Source organism: Poeciliopsis prolifica, unplaced genomic scaffold (genome assembly GCF_027474105.1).
Source record: "Poeciliopsis prolifica strain line A6 unplaced genomic scaffold, Auburn_PproV2 SCAFFOLD008, whole genome shotgun sequence".
Taxonomy (NCBI): Eukaryota; Metazoa; Chordata; class Actinopteri; order Cyprinodontiformes; family Poeciliidae; genus Poeciliopsis; species Poeciliopsis prolifica.
In genome coordinates this window covers 5,060,494-5,084,232 of record NW_026562383.1, presented here as the reverse complement: position 1 = coordinate 5,084,232, position 23,739 = coordinate 5,060,494, and the positions used below count along the sequence as shown (strand labels likewise).

Sequence of the window (23,739 nt, the reverse complement as noted above, 5' to 3'; positions counted from 1 at the left end):
AGCAGAAATAAGGACAGTGAAACGGGTCAAGCAAAGAGAAGTCGGTCGGCAAAGAGGAAGAGCGAGGGCAGCAAGTTTAGGAGCAGAAAAACACCGTTAAAAGGGAAGGGAATAGGACAACGTGTAAGTAACGGGGTGGATAGTGATGAAAAATTTAAGTTCAGAAACAGAGATGGGCGAAAGGATGGATGGGAGAAGAAGAGGAGGAGGAGGAGGAGGAGGAAGACCACTCTCCAAAATGGAAGGAATATGAGTGAAAAGCCAGGTCAGGTGGAGATTGTCGGCTTGCACAGGGCAAGAGTCGTAGTTTTGTATGGTCTATTGTACAGCGCTTTGTGATTTCATGCCTGTGAAAATAAATGAACTTTACTTACTTACCAGATGCCTTCACTTCTCCTCCGTCACCTCACTTCCTTCTCCTTGGTCTCCCCTCTCCGTTTCTCAGTCACTCCCTTCCTCTTTCCACTCTCATCCTGCTGCTCTGCTCACACGCCCCACTTTCTTTACCTCGGCAGACGGCCGACGTTGCTCATGCGTGTATGTGCAGATTCCTCACGGCAACCCTTTATATATATATCTATAGATATAGATATAGATATCTATATCTATAGATATAGATAGATATATATCTATATCTATAGATATATATATATATCTATAGATATAGATATATATATATCTATATATATATATATAAAAATCAGTGTGTAAAGCTGGTTGATACAGGAATACATGGCACATGTAGAGCTTGTGTCCTCCTACGTTAGGTCAAATACGACACATGACTGAGAGATTAGAGTTTTTATGTGTGTTTCTGTGTTTTTGTTGTTTATTGCGTGTGTGTGTGTGTGTGTGTGTGTGTGTGTGCACGTGTGTATGTGAATGTAAGTCCCTCTGCTGCTCCTGGAAGTAACCACATTGCATCTTGTTTTTTTCCTGAAGCTGAGCTGCCTAAGCCTCATTGTTTATGTGATATTGACAAATGGCTTTTAACATAAAAACAGAAATGAAAATCAGAAAGCTGGGAATGGAAATTACCAAGAAATTCGCGGTCGCTCTAAACTGACGGACCGAACGAGAAAAGGATTAATGGAAGCTGCCCAGAACGGTAACTTTATCGAAAGAATCTGTCAAAAGCTGGACTATTTGTTCTATAATCTGCCATTCTGGCTGGCATGAAGAGTAACACCAATAGTCGGTTACATAGGAAAAATGTCAAAGATTTGAAGGACCAAAAACACAAAGTTCTGGACCACAAGCAAATGTAAGACAGAAAACCAACGCCTTCAACACACTGTCCCGGTATCAAAAACATGGTGGTGGCAGCATCGTGCTTTTTATTAACATTTGGAGTTTACGGAAATGATCAGAGTTGATAGGAAAACGTTAATAGAAAGCCAGCAGAGGCTGTAATATACTTCACCTATGGTACATTTATTTAAAGAACGGGAGAGTCAAAGTCTGGAGCAAAATCTACTGGAGAATCCACAGGAAACCTTGAAAACCGCTGATGTTCCCCTTCCAGTCTGATCGAGCTCTAGCTGTTTTGTAACAAAGAATGGGCAAAGATCATCCTGAGATCCTCAATGACGTTTTGACGTAGAAACACTTCTGATTTGTCTTTTCCTTCAGCGACACAATGATGCAACAATTAAAGTAATTCCAATACAATTTGCTTCAACTTTTGCTTACATGTCACATTGAGAAAGTCCTACCATCACAAACACTAAGGCTAAGCTCTGTCTCTACTTGGCACAAAAGCCACATTGTTCCTCTAAATAACGTGCTGTATCACTGCTGCCACCCTCTATCATTCACTTACAAGACAGTGTGTCATGAAGGCTAAAACTGGTCTCACAAACTAAACCCAATTTCTAAAAACGCTGAAACGAGTCAAAGTGTTCGCGTGACAGTGACCTTGTCTGAGCGCCGTCACACCGGAGAGTGCCTTTCATAACACCTGGGCGCGTTCTTTCTTTCCAGGAGGAATGCCAGTGCCTGAGGTGGCGTCTGAGAGTGCCAGCGCCGCCGCCATGTTGAGCCCCGTCCTCAATGCCTCCAACGGAGACGGCTCCGAGTCTGAAACCACCTCCGCCATCCTCGCCTCCGTCAAGGAACAGGTTAGAAGTCTTTTCGTTTTTTTGTGTGTGTGTCTGTGTGTTCAAGCACCTCCGACTACGTGTGTGTTTGCGCAAAATACGCAGGAGGTTGTCAAAATTAATGAAAGATGAACACCAGAGAGCACGGTGGATAAGTCCCGCAGCCCTTTCAGAGAGAAACAAGGTGACAGTAAACAGTAAACACCTATGATGGAGCGTCCCACTAAGCCAGCGTGTCACAAATATGTCACTACATCTCGATGCAGCGGGCCTCGAGCCACAGCCGAGTGCGGCGATTTCTCGCCTAATGTGATGGAAAGCATCGTTTCCCCGCATTTTATCAAATCTGAGCAGCTTTGTTGGATGTGATGAGGCAACACAGAGACAAGACTAAGTCACCTTCGTTTTTATTTTCCAACCTGGCTACGGTTAGGAATTAGAGGTCTGAAGCTGTTTGATGTTCTTTTTAAAATCACGAGGATTAGAATATTAATCACGGTGCTCGGATGCAGCTGAACGTTCTCAACCCTTTGGTTTTTCACCCACAGTGTGGAAGGTTTGCTTCGCTTTGACCTGTACTGAATTTAAATTGGGGCTCTTAAAGACGCAGTGGTACAGTTTTCCTAGTTTGCTTTTTTTGTTCCCGTCCTAAACGCAGACACTTTCTGGAAAGTGTCACCAAAACAGGTAATGCTGTTTTCACTCCAAGTTTTCAATTAACTACAATAAATGAACCACAACAACAACATCAACAAAAATAAATCAGTATTTAAAGCAAAAAGACAAAACTACATGAAATACCTTATTTGGTGAATCTTTTGGAAATTGGTGGCAATGAGACTGTTGTAGTTGTGAGATTTGATAGAGTGCATTCATATGTAATTCCAGATGTCTGGAAATATCTAACATACATCCAGAAGCAGTTAAAATACACCAGCATGAAGCGATTTGTTCAAATGCTGGCAATATTTCCCACATAAAGCAGTGCAGGGGGAAGGAAGAAAACACTTGTTCACTTTCTAATTTAGGCTAATCGTATGTGCCGCCGAAGCAGAATGGACTAATTCAGGTGTTGGATGTGTGTGAGCCCACCTGCCTGCCAGGGAAGCAGGCGGACGGCCCTAAAATGTAAAAGCGGAAAGACGCTGAGGCAGAGATGCGATCCACGGCTTGGATAACCTCCCACCTCCTTCGTGTATGAGCGGCGTCACTCATGAGGACTTCTTTCTTCGGGGAACGTGGCACCGCTGTGATTTTTGTTGTTGTTTGATCACGTCTTTATGAGCGGGGCTCATTTCTCTCGCAGGTGATTAGAGTTGAAGCGGGACGGGGATATTTTTTGCTGGAGCACAAATTGAGAAATGTCGGACAGATGGGGAATTCTGACATGCCTCTCGCCAAATCTAGTGTAAATATTAGCGGCGAATCATTATGTTTCGAACACTAACCCGGGATTTGGGTACCAAAGTTCATCTTAATCCACTCAGCAGTTTGTCTGTGTATTTTTTATTTATTTATTTATCTTTAATCTGGACAGATGGGCCAACATTGTCACCCTCAGGAGCCACAACACTGCTGCAATTTAAACTACTTTAAAAAGCAGCTTACTCTGCGGTGGGATGAACACTAATCAGCGTACAGTGACATCAAAACAGATTAGGAGCGATGTTGGTGTGAGATCCCATTATGGGCTTAGATGCAACATTTCCAGCGACTGCTGGACCCGATCGGCTAAATTGTCCTCTTGTCGCAGCCAATGTTGGGTCGTAAAATCACAAGTCTGGATTTCATTTTAAAAACAAAACAAAAAAAAAATCATGCACAGTGCATTGCAGGAGTATTGATGTTGTCAAGGTCTCCCCCCCAGGAAACCAGGGCAGTCATTCATCCAGTGGCCTGTCATATTTTTGAGCTAAAAACTGTTTAAAGTTGACAGGAAATTTGAAAATGTCACTTGATGATTATGTGTTATTGAAAGATTGGACGACCAAGTTAAATTTTTTGTCATAAAAAATGCAAAAACATTTTTTAAAAAGACTTAAATAAATAAGCAATGCTTCGCCGGGCGGGGGCACAAGTAAAGCCTGGTGGCCCTCCAGGCTTATAAAACACCGGGGGAAACCCTGGACGTTAGTGCTGCATGGTGTAGGGAAATAAAAAGGCTCAATAAAAAGTTGCATTTTACATCATACACTAGCGCAAAAAAAGTCCTTACAAATATTTCTAAATTAGCAACTCAAAATCTGTGATTTTCTTCTCTGAAGTTGAGTCGGCAGTCCTCCAAGACTTTGCACTATAAAAACACAAAATCGTCATTTCTGGTCTAATTTCTTGTCCAAATATCTTAGTGAACTTTAAATAAGACAAAACCAACTCAAAGGCAACTTTTTAGCAAGATATAAGAGGTCATTTTATCAATAATCCCTTACTATTGATAAAAAGGTTTAATTAAGCGGGTAATTTCTCTTTCAGCGATCATTTTTCCCGTGTTATGGGTGCCAGTTGAACTAGTACTTATTGATCAAAATTGAGCAATCACCGACTTAAAACAAGCTCCAACATCTTGCTGGTTATGGTAAGTTAACTTTGTCCTATTACAAATGCACGGAGACATTTGCACTGGGAACCAGACCAAAATCACTCGGTAATATTTTGTGTTTTTGCAGTGCGGCAGCCTTTATTTAGCTTTCGGCCCAAAGGCTTCTTTTAACACCATCCATCTGAATCAGCGACTAAAGAGAAGGCCGTCCGGTTGCAGTCGCGGTAATGCAAGTGCCAGGTTTTAATAGTGACGAACAACATGGCTCCGGGCTCTGTGTACGAGCGCAGCCTTCCTCCCTAATGACACCAGAGCCGAACCGAGAGGATATCCAGAAGATAAAGATAGCAAGTGATAGTCTGAAGAGGAGCAAACGTAATGGATTCCTCATGTATCGACGTGTGGTCGCAGTTGCTCTTGAGGTCCGTTTCTAGCCTAAGTAGGTCATGTAGATTTAAACATGTAAGCGCGCGCGCACACACACACACACACACACACACACACACACACACACACACACACACACACACACACACACACACAGAAGCAGGTCATGTAGACACGCAGACTCGCTCCCGGATGATCTAGGGCACAATAATGGCTTTCTGATCGGAATGTGTGAATAAACGGAGAGTCTGCTGTGATTACATCGTTGTCGCTGCTTTAAATGATTGTTTCTTCATTTTGAGTTGACGCCAGTGTTTGTTTCTGGGGTGGGGTATTTATTTTTATCGGTCCGATAAAAGGAAACAGGCATAAAATAAATCATGCCATTCATTTTGGCTCCCAAAGACAATGAGAACCCAAAATCACAAGCCTAAATTACAGTCGGAGACACATGCCTCCAAACGTTGCCAATCAGCCTCTCTTTCCTGTGCTGACTCACACTAGGAGATCCCTGCTGCTGTCTTCTTTTTCCCTTTTTTTAAAATTTATTTATTTATTTTTTATTTCTTCTCTCTGTTTCCTTCTGCCCACATGAGATTGATTAGCCATTCAGCATTGTCTTCATCACATCTGTCAGCTTGTGCCTTCCTGTCGTTCATCATCTCCGCTGTCGCTGAGTCTGATAGCGGAGTGGGCTCAGTGTGGAGTCTGCGCGAGCTTTCTTCCGTTTGACAAATCAGACTCATTCTCGGACTGACTAAGCGACAGACGCCGGGTGGGGGAAATGTGACCGGCCGCCGATTTGCTACTTTTGCCTTGTAGGTTGGTGGGATTTGACATAGAAATGTGAATGTTACTGCATGCAAAACGGCTTTATCCAATCAGCAGGCCAGGATTATTTACCAAGTAGATGACATCTACTGAGTAGGTCCTGACTATGTGTTTAGTTTTTTTTATTTGAGAGAATGAAAAAAAAGATTCTCATACAATCATTCACATATATGACCACTTAATTAATCACAGGAGTCGCTCCATACAATCTAAACGATTTTAAAAAAAGTGCAATCCTGATAAACAAATAACTATTTTCAGCAATTTTCTGCAGTTTCTCCTTTGCAGAGGGGACTCTTATATATGAGTCTGCGGACATCTATCTGCTGATGGATGTGTGCGTTCCCTCCTGTCGAAGGCTGAACTCCATGAACAAACTAGTGGCTGAATTTTATAGAAGAAATAAAAATTATATCTAAAAGCATGTGTTGAACCACAGAGTCGCCCAGTGGAAATTTGAGCTAATTAGTTTTATTGAATAAGGTATACATAATATTTAATAAAACATTCATCACTTTTTAAATGTTTAACTTAAATAATTTTAAAAAATTATGTTTTATTTTGAAAGGCACGGTGTGACATGCCCTGTAATTCACCTGGCTTCCTGATATTTTGACATATTTTATTATTTCTCTCAAATTGAATTTATTTTAAAGATTATAAAGATTGCTTGTTTTATTTATTGTTAATATCCTACAATTGAATGACATTTAATTTTTTCATGTAGAAAGTATTTCACAGTTTTTCTGTCGCCTAACTTTCGGAGTCATTATTCAAAATGATTGGGATTTCAATGTTGATCAAAGCAATCAAACTAGATCTTTTTTCCCACCCTACCAATGTGCCAGTTTCCTCACACTTTATGTCTGTGAACCACTAGAAACGACATAAAATATTAGTTTTCTTGGCATTATTCGAAATACTTCAAGAACTCTTGGTTACCAAATTCTACTGAAGTGCTCTTGTTCCTCTGGAAATGATTTCTGTGTGCATTTGCTTCCCCTCTCCTCCCTTCAGCAGCAGCGGCGTCTCACAGGAATCAATTTCAGCTCGCCACAGAAAGGGTAGGCCAGTGTGCTGTCTTAGACTATTCACCCATTTTGTGAATAGTCTCCTCTTATTTCATTTCATGTCTCAACCTGCATGTGTTGCTGCAACCCCACTTACAAACACGTGAAGTAAAAGATAGTTTTACTTTAAAAATGTCTTGATTAAAAACCTCTCTATTGAAACATATGTCATCATGTAGAGACAAAAAGAAAATACGACAATGCACTAAAAGCCTGTTTTTATCCCGTTTGAGAAAACATGTACATGTTGAGTTTTTCCAGGAAAACAAACTAAATCACAGCTTTAACCTTCCTCTCCTGCTTGCTTGACCTCCTGCTGTGTTTTTACAAGCACCTACAAAGGTGAGCCACAGATTACAAATAAGAAATTAAATTCATGATTGCGAACTTGCAGCTTTGTAAAAAAATGCAAACTTCAACTCCAAACCCATCTGTAATCTGTATTTATCACAAACTATATTATACTTTTGCTACATATCGACTCTTGACTGTTCATTAGGCTCTTTATTTCAGTTTTTGCTCGGCGTCCCTGCCTTCCCAAATGTTATTTTTCTCCCACTCGCTGCTATGCTACTCATTTGTTTATTGAGAGCTAATTAAGATATGCTTAGCATCTTCGCCTTTCTCGTTAACTTACCAAATATAGTTCTCTTCAAAGTTCTGCACAAAGTTGGATATTCATAAAAAATAAAAAAGTTTTCTGAAAGTGATTCAAATGTTTGTTTCGTTTTACAGCGTACACTGGGGGCCATGCAGAAAAAGTAAAAAAACGAGAAAGACGGAGGAGAGGAGAGACTTGGGGAAGAATTGTTCTTTCTTTCTTTATTTATTACAACGTGTAAAAGTCTCGCGCTGTGTGCTGCTTCCAATCAGACAAAGGACACCAGGGCCCCATCAGACAAACAGAAGAACCGCTCTTGCTCCTTTATGTCTGCTCTTCTCTGACAGCCCAGTTTTTATTCCAGTTTTCTGTTGTAACGTCACTTGTCTCCTTATCAAGCGCTGTGTTAAAAGTAGCTGTACTCCGTTAAATGTTCCTGGTCGTCAAACACATTTATAAAAGTGTAAACATTTGTATTAGGGAAAAAAAATACTGTTCAAACAATCCCCGTCTTATTCTTTTCTAAAATAAAAAGTAATTACATCCTTTGTTAAATCATGAATTAACTGTAATTTATCACATTTTTTAGCTGAATCCAACTTCATGACCCGCTGGCCTAATTACTGCCAGATATTGAGATTTGATAATGAGAAACAAAGTCATTGACAACAATAATAGTGAAATTTGGATGAGTTTTATCCTTGGGGGATGCTTCTTCAGCGTCTTTGTTATTAAACGTAACCATCAATTTTACTGTTTACAAGAAAGTCTCGAAGGTAAATGCCGCTCCATTATTTTCTGACCTTCAGCTTAAGCACACTTGAGTTATATGAAAGCTTTAAAGCTTAATGACAAATCTACCTTCAAATGGCTAAAAGAGAACAAACTAGTGCTTTCAGAATGGCCTAGTCAAAGCCAAAGGCTCACTCTCCGGTTCACGCTGTAAAACCCTCCAACGTGAGCAATTAATGGCAGTTGCTTGTTAAGTTTAAGTGGGGGTGTGCCAAATGGATTAAAATTTATATTTTGTTGTAGATTTGAATTTAAAGCGACACCCTATATATATATATATATATATATATATATAAAACTGTATTCTTCAATACAGCTGTGAACAACGTGTCAAACTCTGACCTTTTTTCTAACAGCAGGACAAAAGCAACATGCGTTGCAGCTTTCTTTCCACATAGCGCAACAGCAGACGCTGTTTTTAACCGCTATAGATTGAAAACAAAGCTCACAAAGTTGAAGACAGTCCAACAGATTGGTGAACCCACGATGCGAGACAACAGATATATCTGACCAAACATCTGGCAGAAAAAAATGCCGTTAAGTTTTTGTTCAGCCAAACACACACATTCAACTCACTTAAAAACTGCTGGCAGTGCGATAATGTTCATAGGAGCAGAGAGCATCAACTAGTGAAGTGAATGCCAAGCGAAGGTGCAATCTCACTTACCTCAAGCAAGAATGTTGGCGTGCTGGGGTCTCTTCCATCTGGCTAAGAGTTCATGTAAGTTATCGTTAGCTTGAAGCTGACAGCAGCGAGAGAGCAGTGAAATATGGCAGGCGAAGGGGCTCCTTCGTTTGACAATTTATTCCCCCTGTTGATGTCGTTTGGCAGCATGACAAACGACACATCTATTTCTTTATCAGGAATAGTTGAGCGACTGAGCTTTGACGGAGTGTGTGACGGTGTCTTTTGTCTTGTGGTGGGCCGTAGAGGGCTGAGCAGACGGCTAACGTGTCCGAAAGACGAGAAGCCGAACTTGAAGTTTCGTGAACATGAGTCTGTCTGTGGATGCTGATTTATGTCATTGTGTGCTAAAGACAGCAGGCAAAGAAGCGGCAATGTTGTCTTATCTGGAATTAAATTAGAAAGTAAAAAACCCCAGCTGTCTTGCCAGCAGTGGCTCTTTTTGTGGCTCCATCTTGGAGGGAAGTGTCGGTAAACAGATAATTTCAGTTAGTGGCAGCAATGACTCGTTTAGTGGATTTGAGGAGAACGAAGATGAGATTAAACATTGAAAATAAGGGCTAAATGTGTCTCAAAGATACAATTAAATCAGGATTAAGTTAACTAAATTAAGAGAATGTTTAGTTATTGACGCAATAAGTAAACTGTGGCTCAGCGAAACGTCAACATCTGGTTGTTTGTGGCTTCAGTTTTGCTGCCCTGTCAGGAGCTTTGCTTCGACAAAAGCTCCTGAAAGGCAAGGTCCTAATCCATCCGTCCCAGTCTACCATCACTCATCACCAAGACATTGAGCTCAAAGATTTCCTAGACTTGTGGAAGAAACTGAAACATCCCATGGAGGGGGACCCGTCAGAGCTTTTCTGGTGAACCATGGCTTCACCGGAACAAAGTGATCGGAAGGTTGTAGGTTCGATTCCAGCTTCCTCTTGCCACATGTCGATGGTACTTAACCCCAAATTGCCTACCTGTCTGCGTATCGGTGTATAAATGTGAGTGCGAATGGGTGAATGAAAAGTGCTAGACAAGTTCAGTCCATCAGTCCTTTCAAACTTCTCTTGACAGATTGAAACTTTGCTGCTAACCACTCCGGTGCGTGGAGAAGTTCATGGCTTGTTCGGCGGCCCTTAGGTGTCCTTCTCTCTGTGACTTCAGTAAGCACTAAAAACAGGGTCAATGACGAGAGTCAGAGTCCACCTTTCGCTTTTCTCTGGTATTGAAGGACCGCATGGAGTTGAGAGCGCTTATCTCATATTCACTTCTCACAAAGTTCCTCAAGCAACACGGGTTCAAGCCAGGTCCAGAAATGCCTTCACCTGAAAACCAGTGCCACGTAAACCAGCAACTAGCTCAGGGTTGACACCGAGTTGAAAAAGTAACAAACCTTCCAGGTTTTTATAAGAGGATGCATGAAAAAATAATCCCAGGTCTTGGCTGCTTTGATTCAAACGTGCTTCTTTATACCTGAAGCACGACATTGGAGGCAAGCACGTTAATAGACTGACAGCCTGGAAGTCCTTCAGGACAAATTAACTTGAGCAAGATGAAAAAGATTGCAGCCTTTTTCAGGGCAGCTAAAGCAACAAACTCAATAAACAAAGTGTTTTGTTGCCATCTTTGCTGGTTTGTTGTCCTCACCTTCTCAAACTTGCTTTTCGTTTCTCTCTGCCTCGGGGAGAGCATTGTTACCAAACAGACTCACTGTAGCTCATAATTTTCCAGGCTGCAGCGGTCTTAGCTTGTACAGCCACTGTGACATTTTCCCTGGAAAACAGGAGCCCCGATCTGAAGGCTCTAAATGCCAGACGAACACCACGGGGCCCAATTAGACCACTTTGCGTCGGGGAGACGAGGGAGACGGCTTTAGCTACAGGACACGTACACAGTCCGAGCCACTGTCCCAGAATTGTTTGTTTCTCCTCAGTAATGTCCATAATGATGTTTGTGGTGGCTGTCTGTCTGTCTGTCTTTCCTCCATCAGTCTCCAGTAGGAGATGGTGGTGGAAACGATCTTTACTAATGCAATTTGCGGACAAGGACTTTATTAAAGCAGATTCTCGTTGAGCCAAGGTTAATTCCTGTCCTTTCCTCCTAATGGCCAGAGAAACTCTGGATGTCAGAGGAACATTGTGCTGATGTCACCAGTTTATTTTTTAATTTGTCTTTTTTAGCCAATCTGGGAATGAAGCGAAACAGTTCATCATTTTGCAGATTTTGATCTGTTATAATTACAGAATATTCAGACGCTGTTCGCTTTAGAAAAGCCTTTTGGTTCTGCTCTGTTATTGTGACCGATGGCTGAAGTGCGTCTGGAAATGATTGTCGTAACCTTTGAAAGAAAATTATTGTTTCGTTTTGGAGGAATTCGTTTGTAGTAAAAAGAAAAGGTGATCTGTACAGAAAACTGAGTAGATTTAGTTGTGACACATTTAACGGCTGTAAATTAAACTGCAGAGATGAAATAAAAGAAAAATGTGTAACAATAAAGTGGGCTGAATACAAATGTTCACTTTTAAGATTTTGATTTGAAAAATAAACATTTTTGAAAAGCAGTTATAATTGTTTCTAATGTGATACGTTGTGTTGTAAAAAAAAAAAAGCTTGTGGTCCCTAAAACTAATGATTATATGGCATGATAATAGTTTTGCAAAGCGCAGTAGACTTGGGAAGGACTAGATTTACACAACTTGCATTCATTGTAAGAAACTGTGAAATGTTTTGTTATTGTTCACATTCTGAGTAAATAAATTTGCTGCTCACCTGGACACTCGTTTCTGCCGTTGGCTCCCCTGGACCGACTCAATCTCAGTTCTGCCGAATCCATTATGCAGCAGCAGCGCTGTTCAGAAGCTCGTTCAGATGCAGATCACAGGCTGTGTAAACTGAGCCCAGTCAAATTTGAATAAAGAAATGACCGGCAAGTTGAGTTTTGCATGTGCCGGGTGTATACCAGTGGACCAGGTGGGTGGTTTTATTGTCACAGGGAGAACCGGAGATTAAACCTGTGAGCTAAAGAAAAAGAAAAGGAGAGAAATTGGCTCCATCGGTTCGGACCCGTCAGGACACCATGGCGTCTGGTTTCAAGCCAGGCTGTATCTGGGTAGGAAAATGGACGTTTATGCTGCTTTTCATGACAAATCTGCTCACGTTTCGACATTACTCGGTTTTGCCTGCACACCCCCTTTCATCCGTTGACCAAAAATGAATTTTACTAACAAAGCACTTTTTTTAGTGTGCTGGAAACAAAGACATTAGTGGCAGAGGCAGAAAATTTGATCACTCGTTTTGTGACTTGATAAAACGTGTAGAGGCCCAGATCAAGGATTCAGTTTAATTATGATGTGAAAGTCTGCTCAGTTTCCCATGTACTTCTGATTTAAACGTCATATTGGTTATTATTATTATTTAATCTTTCTGAGTGGAGTTTCCATGTTCTCTGGGGATCTCTGGGTACAGGTCTGATCTCTTTGCTTAGGTTGATATATGATGTGTGAGTACTTGGCCGTTTGTCCTCTGCGTTGCCCTGTGATTGGCCCGATCCAGGGTGTTTCCCGTCTCCTGCATAGTGATCCCCAGAGATAGCTCACTAAGATAAAGATATGTTGAAGCATTTCATTGTTTTGTTTTTTTTCCCCATGACTTTCTTTAAAATAAATTCCTTTCTTTATTGCATTGCTCATCTTCTGGGGTGTGTCAGTTCACCTCACTGACTTTGAACTTTTGTTTACTCGTTGTGTTGCCTGTAAACTGTCGTTACCGCTTGTGCTTTATGTTGGCACATTTTAATAAAGTTTGCACAAAAAGCAAGAAAATTAGAGTTTTTTATGTTTCTGTGTTGCACCAATGCTTCTTTGCAGCGCATTTGAAACGGGTGTAAAGCCGTCTCAGTTGCCTTTAAAAGTGTTATTTAAAAAAAAATAAATAAATAATGGATCAAATTCAGATTTTCTCGCCACGTCTCAGCGTTCAATATGCTAAGATTCAGTCATGGGTTAAAGATGGTTGTGTTGGTCTGTGTTTCCCACTGAAATATCAGATTAGTTTTATTTTATTTATTTTTTTAATCTTCACTTAAATCCTAAGTTCTTCAAAGAGATTCCAACTCTCTTTGACAGTGTAGCTTGGGCTGACGTTCACCAGTGCAGAAAGATTTTCTAATCTGTGTCTCTGACATGAAAAAAAGAGAGAAAAGTTTCCCTGGACATGCTGTGTCCTCTTAATGGAAACATTGGAGCTTCAGGTGTGTTTGTTTTTTAGTGTAGTTAACCAGCAAATGGTCTGATATTCTAGATATTCTGCTGCACACATGTCGAACTTTCACGTTAATTCTGTCTCCCATCAGATTGTGCTACTTTCATGAAAATATTCTCACTCTTTCAGCTCCCTTATAGCAAACCTGCTGCCAGCAGTCATGTGCCTTTTAATAAGGAATAACTGGAGTCTAGTCATTTTAGCCTATAATCCTGAACAACAGAGTGCTAAACCAGTGGATCTGAAAGCTCGGCTCCTGGGGAAGAACTCGTGACCTGCTTCACAGGAACCGTTGGTTTGATTAAACTCTGACGTTCAACCGAAGAAACCCGAGGAGCACTTTTGCCGTCAGCCATCAGCTGCGGTGGCCTGTTCGTCCGACGTCCAAATTTTGAGTCGGGTTCGTTGTAGTTGGATCAAAACCAGTGGGATTTTCGATCAGCTCCGGCACAAACTCTGTCAGCAACGCGCGGGTTTCTCTTCATGTTGTGCTTGTGAAAACGGGCGAAACATGTAAACAGAGATTACACAGCAGGCATAAACAGTTAAGTCATGCAACCCTCGTAACCTTTTTCTTGGCAACCATGTTTAAACCAAATTTGGCCCATACTTCTGAATTTTTGTGTTGCATTAGTGACTGCTTGGACAGTCCAGTTTTTTTTTTTTTTTTTAAATTGGAAAGTTTTGCGTTTTAACACAAACAGGCTGACCAACCATTATTGTTATGGCTTTAATCGCCAAACAAACAGCTTGTTGTTTCTGCTGAGCTGAAAAAGTGTAAAACTATATGTATCACAAATTGCACATTAATAGTTACGCCGTTGGTCTGATGAGATAGCAAGGCTTAGCAATGGGAATAAACAGTTTATTTCTACAAATTTTGCAACCTTTTATATAAACATGTAGAACAATCCAGCCATCGTTTGTGTTCTTATTTAGAAAAACAACTTGCGAAGCATCTGGAAACTCTTCTGATTTGAACCTGGGGAAGTGCATGTAAATATTGCCCTGCAGGGGTCCAGTTTTTGCTAAGGTTATTTAAGCGCACCGCTGTACGGCAATGCGGTGTTGACTTTCTGAAGACAGTTCTCCATCTTCTCACAATGCGCCTTGAAAGAACGGCTATTTTCTCTACCTGAGCGTTATCTTTCAACGCATCATCTGAATTGCATCTCTGTTTGCACATGTGCTTTTTCTCCTAACTTCCTGCAGCAAATCTACGTTGTAGTTCCTTTTGTTTTTTATTATCGCCCCACGTCCCATCTCCACTCGCAGAAATTCGCTCAGGCAGAACGCAGTGCAAATGCGTGAGCGTTCTGAGTAGTACGCCAGCGTGCGCGTGTGCCAGCATGTTTCTGTGTCGGCATGAGACTGAGTGTGGGCCTCCCATGCATATTCAGCCCCTCTTGGCTGCCCCCTCCTCTCCTCACCAAAAAAATAAAAAAAATCTCTCCTTGTTTTCCAGTGATGTTGGATGCAGAGAAGGTGGAGGAAGGAAGAAGGGTGGTTGGTGGTGTGTGTGCAGATGGTTTGGTCTGAGAGTGGAGTGAGTGTGTGTGGCAGGGGAGCGATTGTGGAGTGGCGGGGCTATTTTTTTTATTTTTTTGGCAGGGTCTGGCCGGTGGGAGGGCCTATTGTGATGCAACGTTGCATAAATAATGCCATGGGGCTTCTAAATGCTGCGTTGCCATGGGGATCTTTGTGGCTGACTGAACAGTAGGTGTGTATGTGCACTTTTTTTTTGTATGCATGTGTGTGTGTGTGTGTGTGTGTGTGTGTGTGTGTGTGTGTGTGTGTGTGTGTGTGTGTGTGTGTGTGTGTGTGTGTCTGTGTGCTTCATGGCCCCTGAGCAAGGAGAGAGAAAGAGACACAGAGACTGGGAGGTGGGGGGCCGAAGAGGGGGTGAGGGGACCGAGCTGCAGTCAGCTCAAGTGACACTTGTGGTCTCTCAGTCTCTTTCTTTCCGCCTCTGTCGCTCGCTGCGTCCCGACGCGGGATAGATGAGGGTTTGGAGAGGAGGGAAGAAGCGGCGCACAGATGGGAGCTCAGAGAAGCAGCAGCAGGATCCTTTGTGAATTTCTGCCTGTTTTTGCATTATGGTCCATGTGAAGGTAGGCTACGTGTCTTTGCAGCTTGACTTGATCTGCTCTGTAGGTTTTGCTTTTTGGTTTTTTTTTGTGTGTGTGTCTTTTTTGTTTTGTTTTAATTTTGGAAGAACAAGAGATTGCATATGAGGTCCTGGCTCCTTCTCCCGCAGTAACAGGTGTCTGGCCGTCAGCTCTGAAGCAGAGATCAGAGCGGCATGGAGGGAAAAAAAAAAAAAAAGAGGGAGCTATCCATGGCATTGTGGCTTTTCTTTTCGTTTTTAAAGGATTGTGTTTGAGTTGGTGTCAGTATTTGCTCTCAGCAAAATAAGCTGGTTTAACAGAAGAAGAAAAAAAGAGAAAAAGAGGGGGGAAAACTTTCTTAAATAGATGCTGCCCTGAAAGTAGGCTTCTTTTTTCCCCCTTCTTCTTCTTGGGCTTAACATCAGTCGATTAGGGAGCTTAGATTGATTTGAAAGCGTGAAAAGCCAGATCTCGCAACATTGGAAGCGTAACTGTGTTTGTTTTTTCTTTTTCTTCCCCCCCCCTTTCAAGCTGTGGTGTTTAAGATGCAAATGAGAGTACCTCTGCTACCAGCGGCTGGCTTTTCTTCTCACAGAAGATTGCGAGGATTTTTGGTGATGTCGACACGCAACTGTGCTCCTCTTAGAGGCTTTTCGGTTGCAACAAACACGCACTTCAGACGCTCGACGGCAGCGGAATGTTTCGAGGACAATAAAACGTCTTTTCCCGCAGTTGCGCGAACACGGCTCGCGTCTTCCGTCCTGCTGGTTCCTCACAGTTCATCGATTGGCAGATTTGTTTTTGTTTTTTTGTCCTTTCTTTTCATCTATTGCAGTTCGTCCCCCCTTTCAAGATAGCTTGAATACTCACCACCTGACAAAGCGGCAGTCGTGTCATTTTATCTGCTCTTCAGAGGCCACACGGGTGCATTTGTGGATCAAATTCTATGTGAGAGTCGTGCCTGCCCGCGATTGCTCAGCCTGCACGTAAAAACGAGGGGAATACGCCGCGTAATAGCCGTGGAAGGAGGCTTTTAGAATAAAACGGTTTCCCAAAAGAAGGGAACCCCGAAGCGTGATTCAAGTTCAGGCTTCACAGCGAAAAAACATGGCCTCCTCAAAACAAGTTAAAAAAATATTTTTACAAAATCCAGGCGTGTTCCCAAGTGTTAAAAGTGGAAAAAGAAATCTACTGATTGTCAATACTCAAGAGTTATTGATTTAAAAATAAAAGCCCATATAGCTTACAGAAAAATTTACTTGTAGTAAGTTGTTTGCGCTAAAACCTACAAAAAGAATCACTTGGTAAAGAGTCAGTGCTTTTACAGTGCAGTCCATCAGCAGTTGCAAGCAGAAACAGTAAACTAGTGATGCAATAAGAGCTAATCTCCCTTAAATCTTGAGTTGAGGTCAATTCAAGACTTTTGCAACCACATCTGAGCGTCTTCGTTCGTGTTCCCTTTGTTTTGCCATGGGGTTCTTTTATTTGTTCCAATGCCACAAATAGGATTGAAAACTGTGTCCGGTTTAGCTTCGCTCCCGTCGGGGTTGACTTTTCTTCACGAGCTGCAATTTTCAACTTTTGCCACCAATTCTCCAGCCTTGTTTCGCTCCGTCCGTTTTCCCGTCCATCGTGCCGCTTCCTCCACGTTTCAGCGGCGTGACGCTGTTTTCGGGAGGCTCTGGGTGTTAGCAGCTTAGCTCAGCACATTTGGAAAGGTTGACATTTTGGTCTTTTCTGACACGTTTGCTGTGTTTCCTAATAGGACGTCTGAGGACGCTTTCTTCTCTCTGCGATTGCGTTCTACTTACTACTCCTTTTTTCTGTCCTTTCTAAAACACTCTCCCACTTGAGTTAATGAGAACCTCTGAGATTTATGTCAGAAGACGTCATTTCTTTTCTTTCCTTCCACAGAGTGGTACAATGATGTACCACTCTGTGTCCACTGTCAAATGAAACGCATTCGAGTTTATGACGCCAAATGATGTGGAAAAGTTTTGAAGGATTTGCAATTGTATGAATCTTGCCAGAATGACATATCACACAGAAATTATCAGCTCTTTTGGACGTTCACCCTGGTTATCATTTTCACTCCCTTCGTATTTGAGCACATAAACACAAACCCCTCCAACTTCCCGGTCGTACATTTTTGGACTGTCTACTTTGGCAGATTAGGTCAGCCTCATGTCAAGCATGAAAAACCCCATCTGGGCTTCATTTTTTATTTTTATTATTATTTTTTAGACTGTAGGTTGATTTTGTATGTTTTTCGTGTGTGGCAAAGTTCAAGCTTTACAAGGGTTGATACTGACAAAATGTTTGCTGCAGGAGTTTTCTCACTCGCTTTTTGACTTTTCACGAGATAATTCAGTTTGTAGTTTGATATTTTTCAGTTATGTTGTTTTCCCATCAACTAAGCACACCTGTTCCCGCAACGACTCATCGCTGTTTTCTTTCGTTGATTAGATTACATTTGTTTGGTAAACCAACCAGAAAAATCGTCCTGAAAAAAAAAAAAATAACACAAACCAGTCACCAGAAAGCAGCAGTAGGCCGGAACGAAAAAAAAAAAAAAAAAGCAACCCCAACCCAAAAACTCTGCTTATTTTCTGCTCAATTTAAAACATCCCCAAGACAATTTGATGTTGCTGCTGTTTGCCTCTTTTCAGCCTTTATTTATTTAGATATTTGGCCCAAATAGATCAAATCCGTTACGTGTAATCAGCGATAAGGATCTTGCAGCCGCAGGCGCAAACACTCTAATTGGATGCCGGTTTGTTTGTGTGCATCAGGTAATTAGTGGTTATTTGTCACACTTTTAATTAAGTGGGGTGGGGGGGAAGCTGGGGTTCATGCAAGAGCAACTCAATTTTGGAGAAACAATTTGGCTTAGTTTTTATGTTTACCTTCTAAATTTAACATGTCCTAATGTTGGTATAAAAGCCACAAAGTTATTCAACTAGAATTTTTTTTCTTTTTTTTTTTCGCAGCAGTGCTGAAGGCTTTCCACATATTCAGATTTGGATTTAGTTCTGTGTTTTGACTAGACAACTTTTTTTTTTTTCCCTTTTGGATTTTTTTTTCTTCTTGCCACTTTCTGATACATTCCAGATTTGTAGACCTGGCTACAAAAACCAAAAAGAAAAAAAAGCTAATGTTCTCTCTGACAACAGCATAGTTTGAGAACCAGTCCCGGAGTGCAGCGGTTCTGAAACGTACCGGTGTCAGGGAAACCCTCGAGTTAGGGACGCAGAACACAAAGCTTCCTACAATCTGCAGAAGAAGCAGCCAACGATGATGCCGGTGTGACAACGATTCCAACGACACCTCGCTGCAGCAAATAGAAAGGGGCGGGGACAAACCATTGTCAGTCTCATACCTCATTTGGAAATGGGACAGTTGCACTCCGGAAGTGAAGGGGGCGCTATTTCCTATACTGAACGCGGCCTCCCGTTTTTATTTTCGTAGAACCTCGCACCGACTGGAGGCGTGGTGAGGGCATTGCACCTTTTCGATGCATACCGTTACTGTGTAAACAAAGATTGCAATTAGGTTTTCTTCAGGTGATTGTGTCAATAGAAAGAGGGGGCGGACGCCATTTTCGTTGGATCATAATCATGTAAACAAAGCCTCAGTTTAGAAGTTTTAGAAATCGTGTGCCGATGTTCTCCTGGATTTTGGTGCGACATAAAAAACCCCCAAACATCCTCAGCATCGAATCAAATTCTTGTCCAATTCCATTTTTTTTGTTGTTTGTTTAACTTATGATTGTTTGCTGTGGTTCTCAGATATAAAATGATCCTCTTCATTCAGATCACATCAGGGTCACATGCACTCCACTGTTTGCTGCGCTGCGCCCACTGATCAAGTCATTACGTGTGAAGACAGGACCGACAGCCTTCTCAATTACTGCAGAAACGTCAGCCAGCCCACAGTACCAAGCAAGAATCCATACAGTGTAATTGTATTGATTTCTTTTTTCTTTTCACCTGAATCTGTCACTTCAAGTCACACATTTGTCCTCCTGAAGCCCTCCGTCTTCTTCTTCTTCTTCTTCTTCTCCTGTTGTCCCAGCTTTGTTTTTTCATTTATTTATTTCGTTTTTTTGCGTCTCTTGACGTTTCGCGACAATTAAAAATGTGCCGCAGAACCGATGAGGCCCGAGGTGGTTGTAAATGTAACAGTAAATACACATAGTCACTGTTTTTGACACATTTTGTCTTCCTCCTCTGTCTGTCTCCAGGAGCTGCAGTTTGAACGTCTGACCCGGGAGCTGGAAGCCGAACGACAGATTGTTGCCAGTCAGCTGGAGAGATGCAAGCTCGGCTCTGAGACCGGAAGCATGACTAGCATCAGGTGTGTGTGTCGTGCCGCTGTTCTGACACCTGCCGCGTCCTCTCCTGTGTGTTTACCTGTGCGTTTTGCCGGCTGCGGTCTTGCAGGTGACTGGCTTTTTCGGTCACGTCGGAGCTGGGAATCAACACTTCCAAAAAAACAAAAAAACTGTTTTTTTTTCTTTTGTTTTGAAGTCAGGCGACGGCGTGTCACATCCTGTTTGTTCCCTTGCGTTCGCACGCGCTTACTTAGCTGCGTGGTTGTGACGCTGCAGCATGTGGTTCACCTGTTTCACGTTTCAATGCAGGTGTTTTTATTTTTGCCATTCTACTTGCCGTTCCTGTCCTCTTCACAAAATGAACGTAGGAACCACTCGTGTTTTCCATTAGGTTAGTGTTACCGTAACCCTTAAAAAGCTTCAGAATGGAAATTATTTCAGTTTTTTAAAAAAAATCCAGAGTTCATCTTTTTATCCCTCAATTCCCTGGTAAAAGAAAAATAAATAATAAGTGTATGTGTAGGATAATGTTTGTACTAGACAGCCAGCGCACCAGCTTATTTGTCTTTGAAAAAAAATTTTCAGACAAATTTCCAAGACTTTTTAAAAAAATGATTATTTTTTAATTTGATGCGTTTTATGCAGAAAAAAAGTCTTTGCAAAACAAATGACTTTCATTATCACATTGTGTTTACTTCAGCTGACCTCACGCTAACAGAATGCGCTGCTATCATCTCTGACGTCTTGAGAGTTGTCAGATAAATGAAATGCTCTGGAAGTAGATGGGAAGCTGAGAACGACTGATCGTTCATTTAGAAAAATGAGCTGTGCCACCAGTCACAACATCACTGCCAGATTTCATATTTAGGAAGTGACGGAATCGTGCAACGTGCAGAGAAAATGCAGAGAGAGATGTAATTTAATTTAGTCACTTTAAAATATTTCCATGACGGATCTGTCTTACATTAAAGTACAAGATTATAACTTGTGTTAAACTTTTAAGATGACAACGGTTCTTTTTTCTGTGGCGTTTTATCAACCATCAAACACAGAAATTGGGGCTGAGAAAAATAAAAAAGCTGAAAAAAAAGCAAAAAAATGCTACGCAGCTGTCATAATTGTTTTTTGGGTTTTTTTTTTCTTTATCTTTTTGTTTAGAGCCTCGTTCTTTGTGATCGGGGGAGAAAATTGTGCGGTACGAATAAGAGGCTGTCAAACTTTTCGCTGCTGAATTATCCTGGACCCTCATCGCTCCTCTGAGCCGAACCCAGACTGCATCAACTCCCCCACCTTGGCGCGCCGGTGCTAACACACTTAGCCTGCCACTTGCCACTCAGGACAGTGTGAAGAGATTACAGCATCCAGTCTCGATTCCCGCCTAACCCCTACCACTGTACTCCGAATTACAAATAGATGCGCGCAGCCCCGTCATCTTTTGTCTTCTTTCATTCTGCTAAGTGAGCGGGGATCCTGTCCGTCTCCAGCTAATTACGCGGCCGCTTCTATAGGAATTGTAATTTTCATGTTTAGTGAACCAACAAAGAGCAGAAAGATGGGCTGAAATCCGACTCATTCAGCAATCTAATTAGCCGCGGCGTGTGTTTAGCTCATTGGTGTTTTGACAGGGGTTGCATTCAGAGCTTTAATTTAAAACAGCAGCAACACGGGATGAGAGAGAGAGTCCAGAAAGAAACATTTTCTTCTTCTTCTTCATCGCCCAGATGGAGTTGAAGCTTCTGTCTTGCTAACTCGATTAGAATCGGGGTATTGTTTAGTGAGCGACAGACCGTCCTGCGTCTTCGTTTCTTCCTTTTTTGAAGAATGAATGAATCGAACAACAGCAGCTCACAAACTTAAGTCACACCTTTTGAATTTTTTCACATTTTGACCACAAAATTCTCCATCCCTATTTCTTAAAGTGAAAGGGAAACTGGAAATAGTTGATGAGAGATGCCGAGTAGTCTTGAAAGAAAATCTATTAGAAGCACTTGAAGAATCGGAAGTGTTAGACCTTCGTTCAGTTATTGTCCCTAAACAGCCAAATCTAAAGTGAAGCACAGGTTGCTCCGGGGCGACAAGGGGCCCCAGAGCCGAAAGAGGCCCTCAAGACCTTCCACTTCGTCTCTTGACAACTTTAAAAATCAGAAGGAACCAGTTTATGTTTTTAAATACAGATATAATAACAAGTTTTCAACCATTTTTAATTTGTCTCCCATGCAACATTTGCTATGAGTTTTAACAATGAATGCCCTACCACCTGTTTTTAAATCTGTTTTCTTTGCCATCGGGCTGGAAATTATGTGTTTATCAAAAGAAATACACCCTCTTTTATGGTCATCTGTATTTTAAATGATACAAGTGGGAATAAAACATTGGTTCTTTAACCCTTCTGTGGCAAATGTCAGTCAGACAGCAGAGAAGCAGAGGTGTTGTCCGTTAGACCATCAATTCCCAAAACGACACACTTAAGTGCACTTGGGGTCAGACTGCGCACAATATAGTAAAAATCTTGTGGGGTCTAAATAACCCCATCTCTTAAGAATGTGGGATGTCGTCTGTTTTCCAAAATTCTTATTCGGATGTCTTTTCATCAAACTGGCTCTTCAGGTCCAGACAGTGGGATTGAATGGCTCAGTCAAAGTGCAGAGCTGCAGAATATTAGGCAAACACTGCAAATCTTGTAGACACAGCACAGAACCCTTGCTGCTGGTATTGGATCAAAACAATGTCTGAGTTCAGTCTGCCTGAGACAATATTTACAAAATATTGACTCAAGCAGACTGAACTTAAACAGGTGCCACACTTTTCAGTTTTGTATTTATTTTTTTTGTGTTAATCGTCATCATATTTTTGGGTCTGTTCCCCCTGAAAGGCCCTGATCTTTTTTTTGTTTGTTTGTTTGTCAGGTTGCATCCATCTTTACAACTAGTACAAATGGGATCGTATCATTTTCACTCAAAAGCTCATCTTCTCAACGTCTTTGCCTCTAAATTGCCAGACATGACCAAATGAATCCACTCTCTTTCCCCCCAAAACTAATTAAGCACTGCGCTACACGGTGAACTGGAGGAGAGTCGACTCCGTCTAAATCCAGTTAATCTGTAATGACATCAGCGTTTGTGAAACTCCTCTGGCATAGTGGGGCGCGTTAGTATTTGTTTGATAAATTTGTCACTCTTATTGCATTTTTTTTGTCTTCCATAGAGCGACAGCTCCTGTTTCCAAGCGCAGACAAAGCACAAGTGCGCCGGCCGAGGCGCTGTAAATATGATACGACCAACGCTATGAGAAAATACAATAGCCTGGGTGGCATTTCCAAGCGCTTCGACTATTTTCCGTGATTAAAAAAAAAAAGAAAAGTAATGAAAACGACGGAGGATGGGCTGCTTCCATGCGATCAGTGTTGCCTTTGCTTTTTATTTAAATGTTCCTTCGGTGATTTCTTTCTGAATAGACTCGCTTCGTCTGCTCTCGTTCGCCTGGCCGCGTTGAGGGGGGAAAAAAAAGCAGAATAAGCTGACAGAAAACATTGTCTTTCAGGGTAGAGCGTATGACACGTCACCTCTCACTTACACACCCATAATGCCCCACTGTAGTGCTGCTGACTGAGAGGCGTGTTCCACCTCAGTGCGTTGCTAACATTTTGGCTCCTCCTCAGAACCATGTAAGACACGCACACCTGCCATTTAAAGCACTAAATGGTTTGCAATGTTCAAAGTGTTGCAGTTGGAAGTGGCTTGGATGTTAGCTGAAGCTTTGCACGTTCAGACAAATAGTGGTGCCAGCTCTTTTAGAAACGGCTCAATCAGATTGGATGGCGACCGTCTGGGAACATCAACTTTCAAGTATCGGCATGGATTCTCATTTGGATTTAGGTTTAGACCTTGGATTATTCTAGGAGTTGATTTTGACCTGAATCCTTTCTCTTTGGCTCCCAATGTTTATGTTTGGCTGTTTTCCTGCTAGAAGGTGAAAGTCCATCCCAGTTTCAAGCCTTTTCAATGGGTTCTTCCTCTAGGTTTGCCCAAAACCATGTTCATCTCCCT

At 41.8% G+C, this 23,739-nt stretch overlaps 1 protein-coding gene across 2 annotated transcripts in view; it reads left to right on the top strand.

The window, feature by feature from the left end:
- Positions 1-23,739, top strand: part of ctnnd2b (catenin (cadherin-associated protein), delta 2b) — a 129,952-nt gene that overhangs the window by 28,038 nt on the left and 78,175 nt on the right. For both annotated transcript variants that reach the window (XM_055032813.1, XM_055032812.1), the window contains exons 2-3: positions 1,984-2,120; positions 19,604-19,716. In XM_055032813.1, coding sequence (XP_054888788.1) covers positions 1,989-2,120; positions 19,604-19,716 — 245 coding nt within the window. In that variant the 5' untranslated portion in view covers positions 1,984-1,988. The remainder of the gene's footprint in view (positions 1-1,983; positions 2,121-19,603; positions 19,717-23,739) is intronic.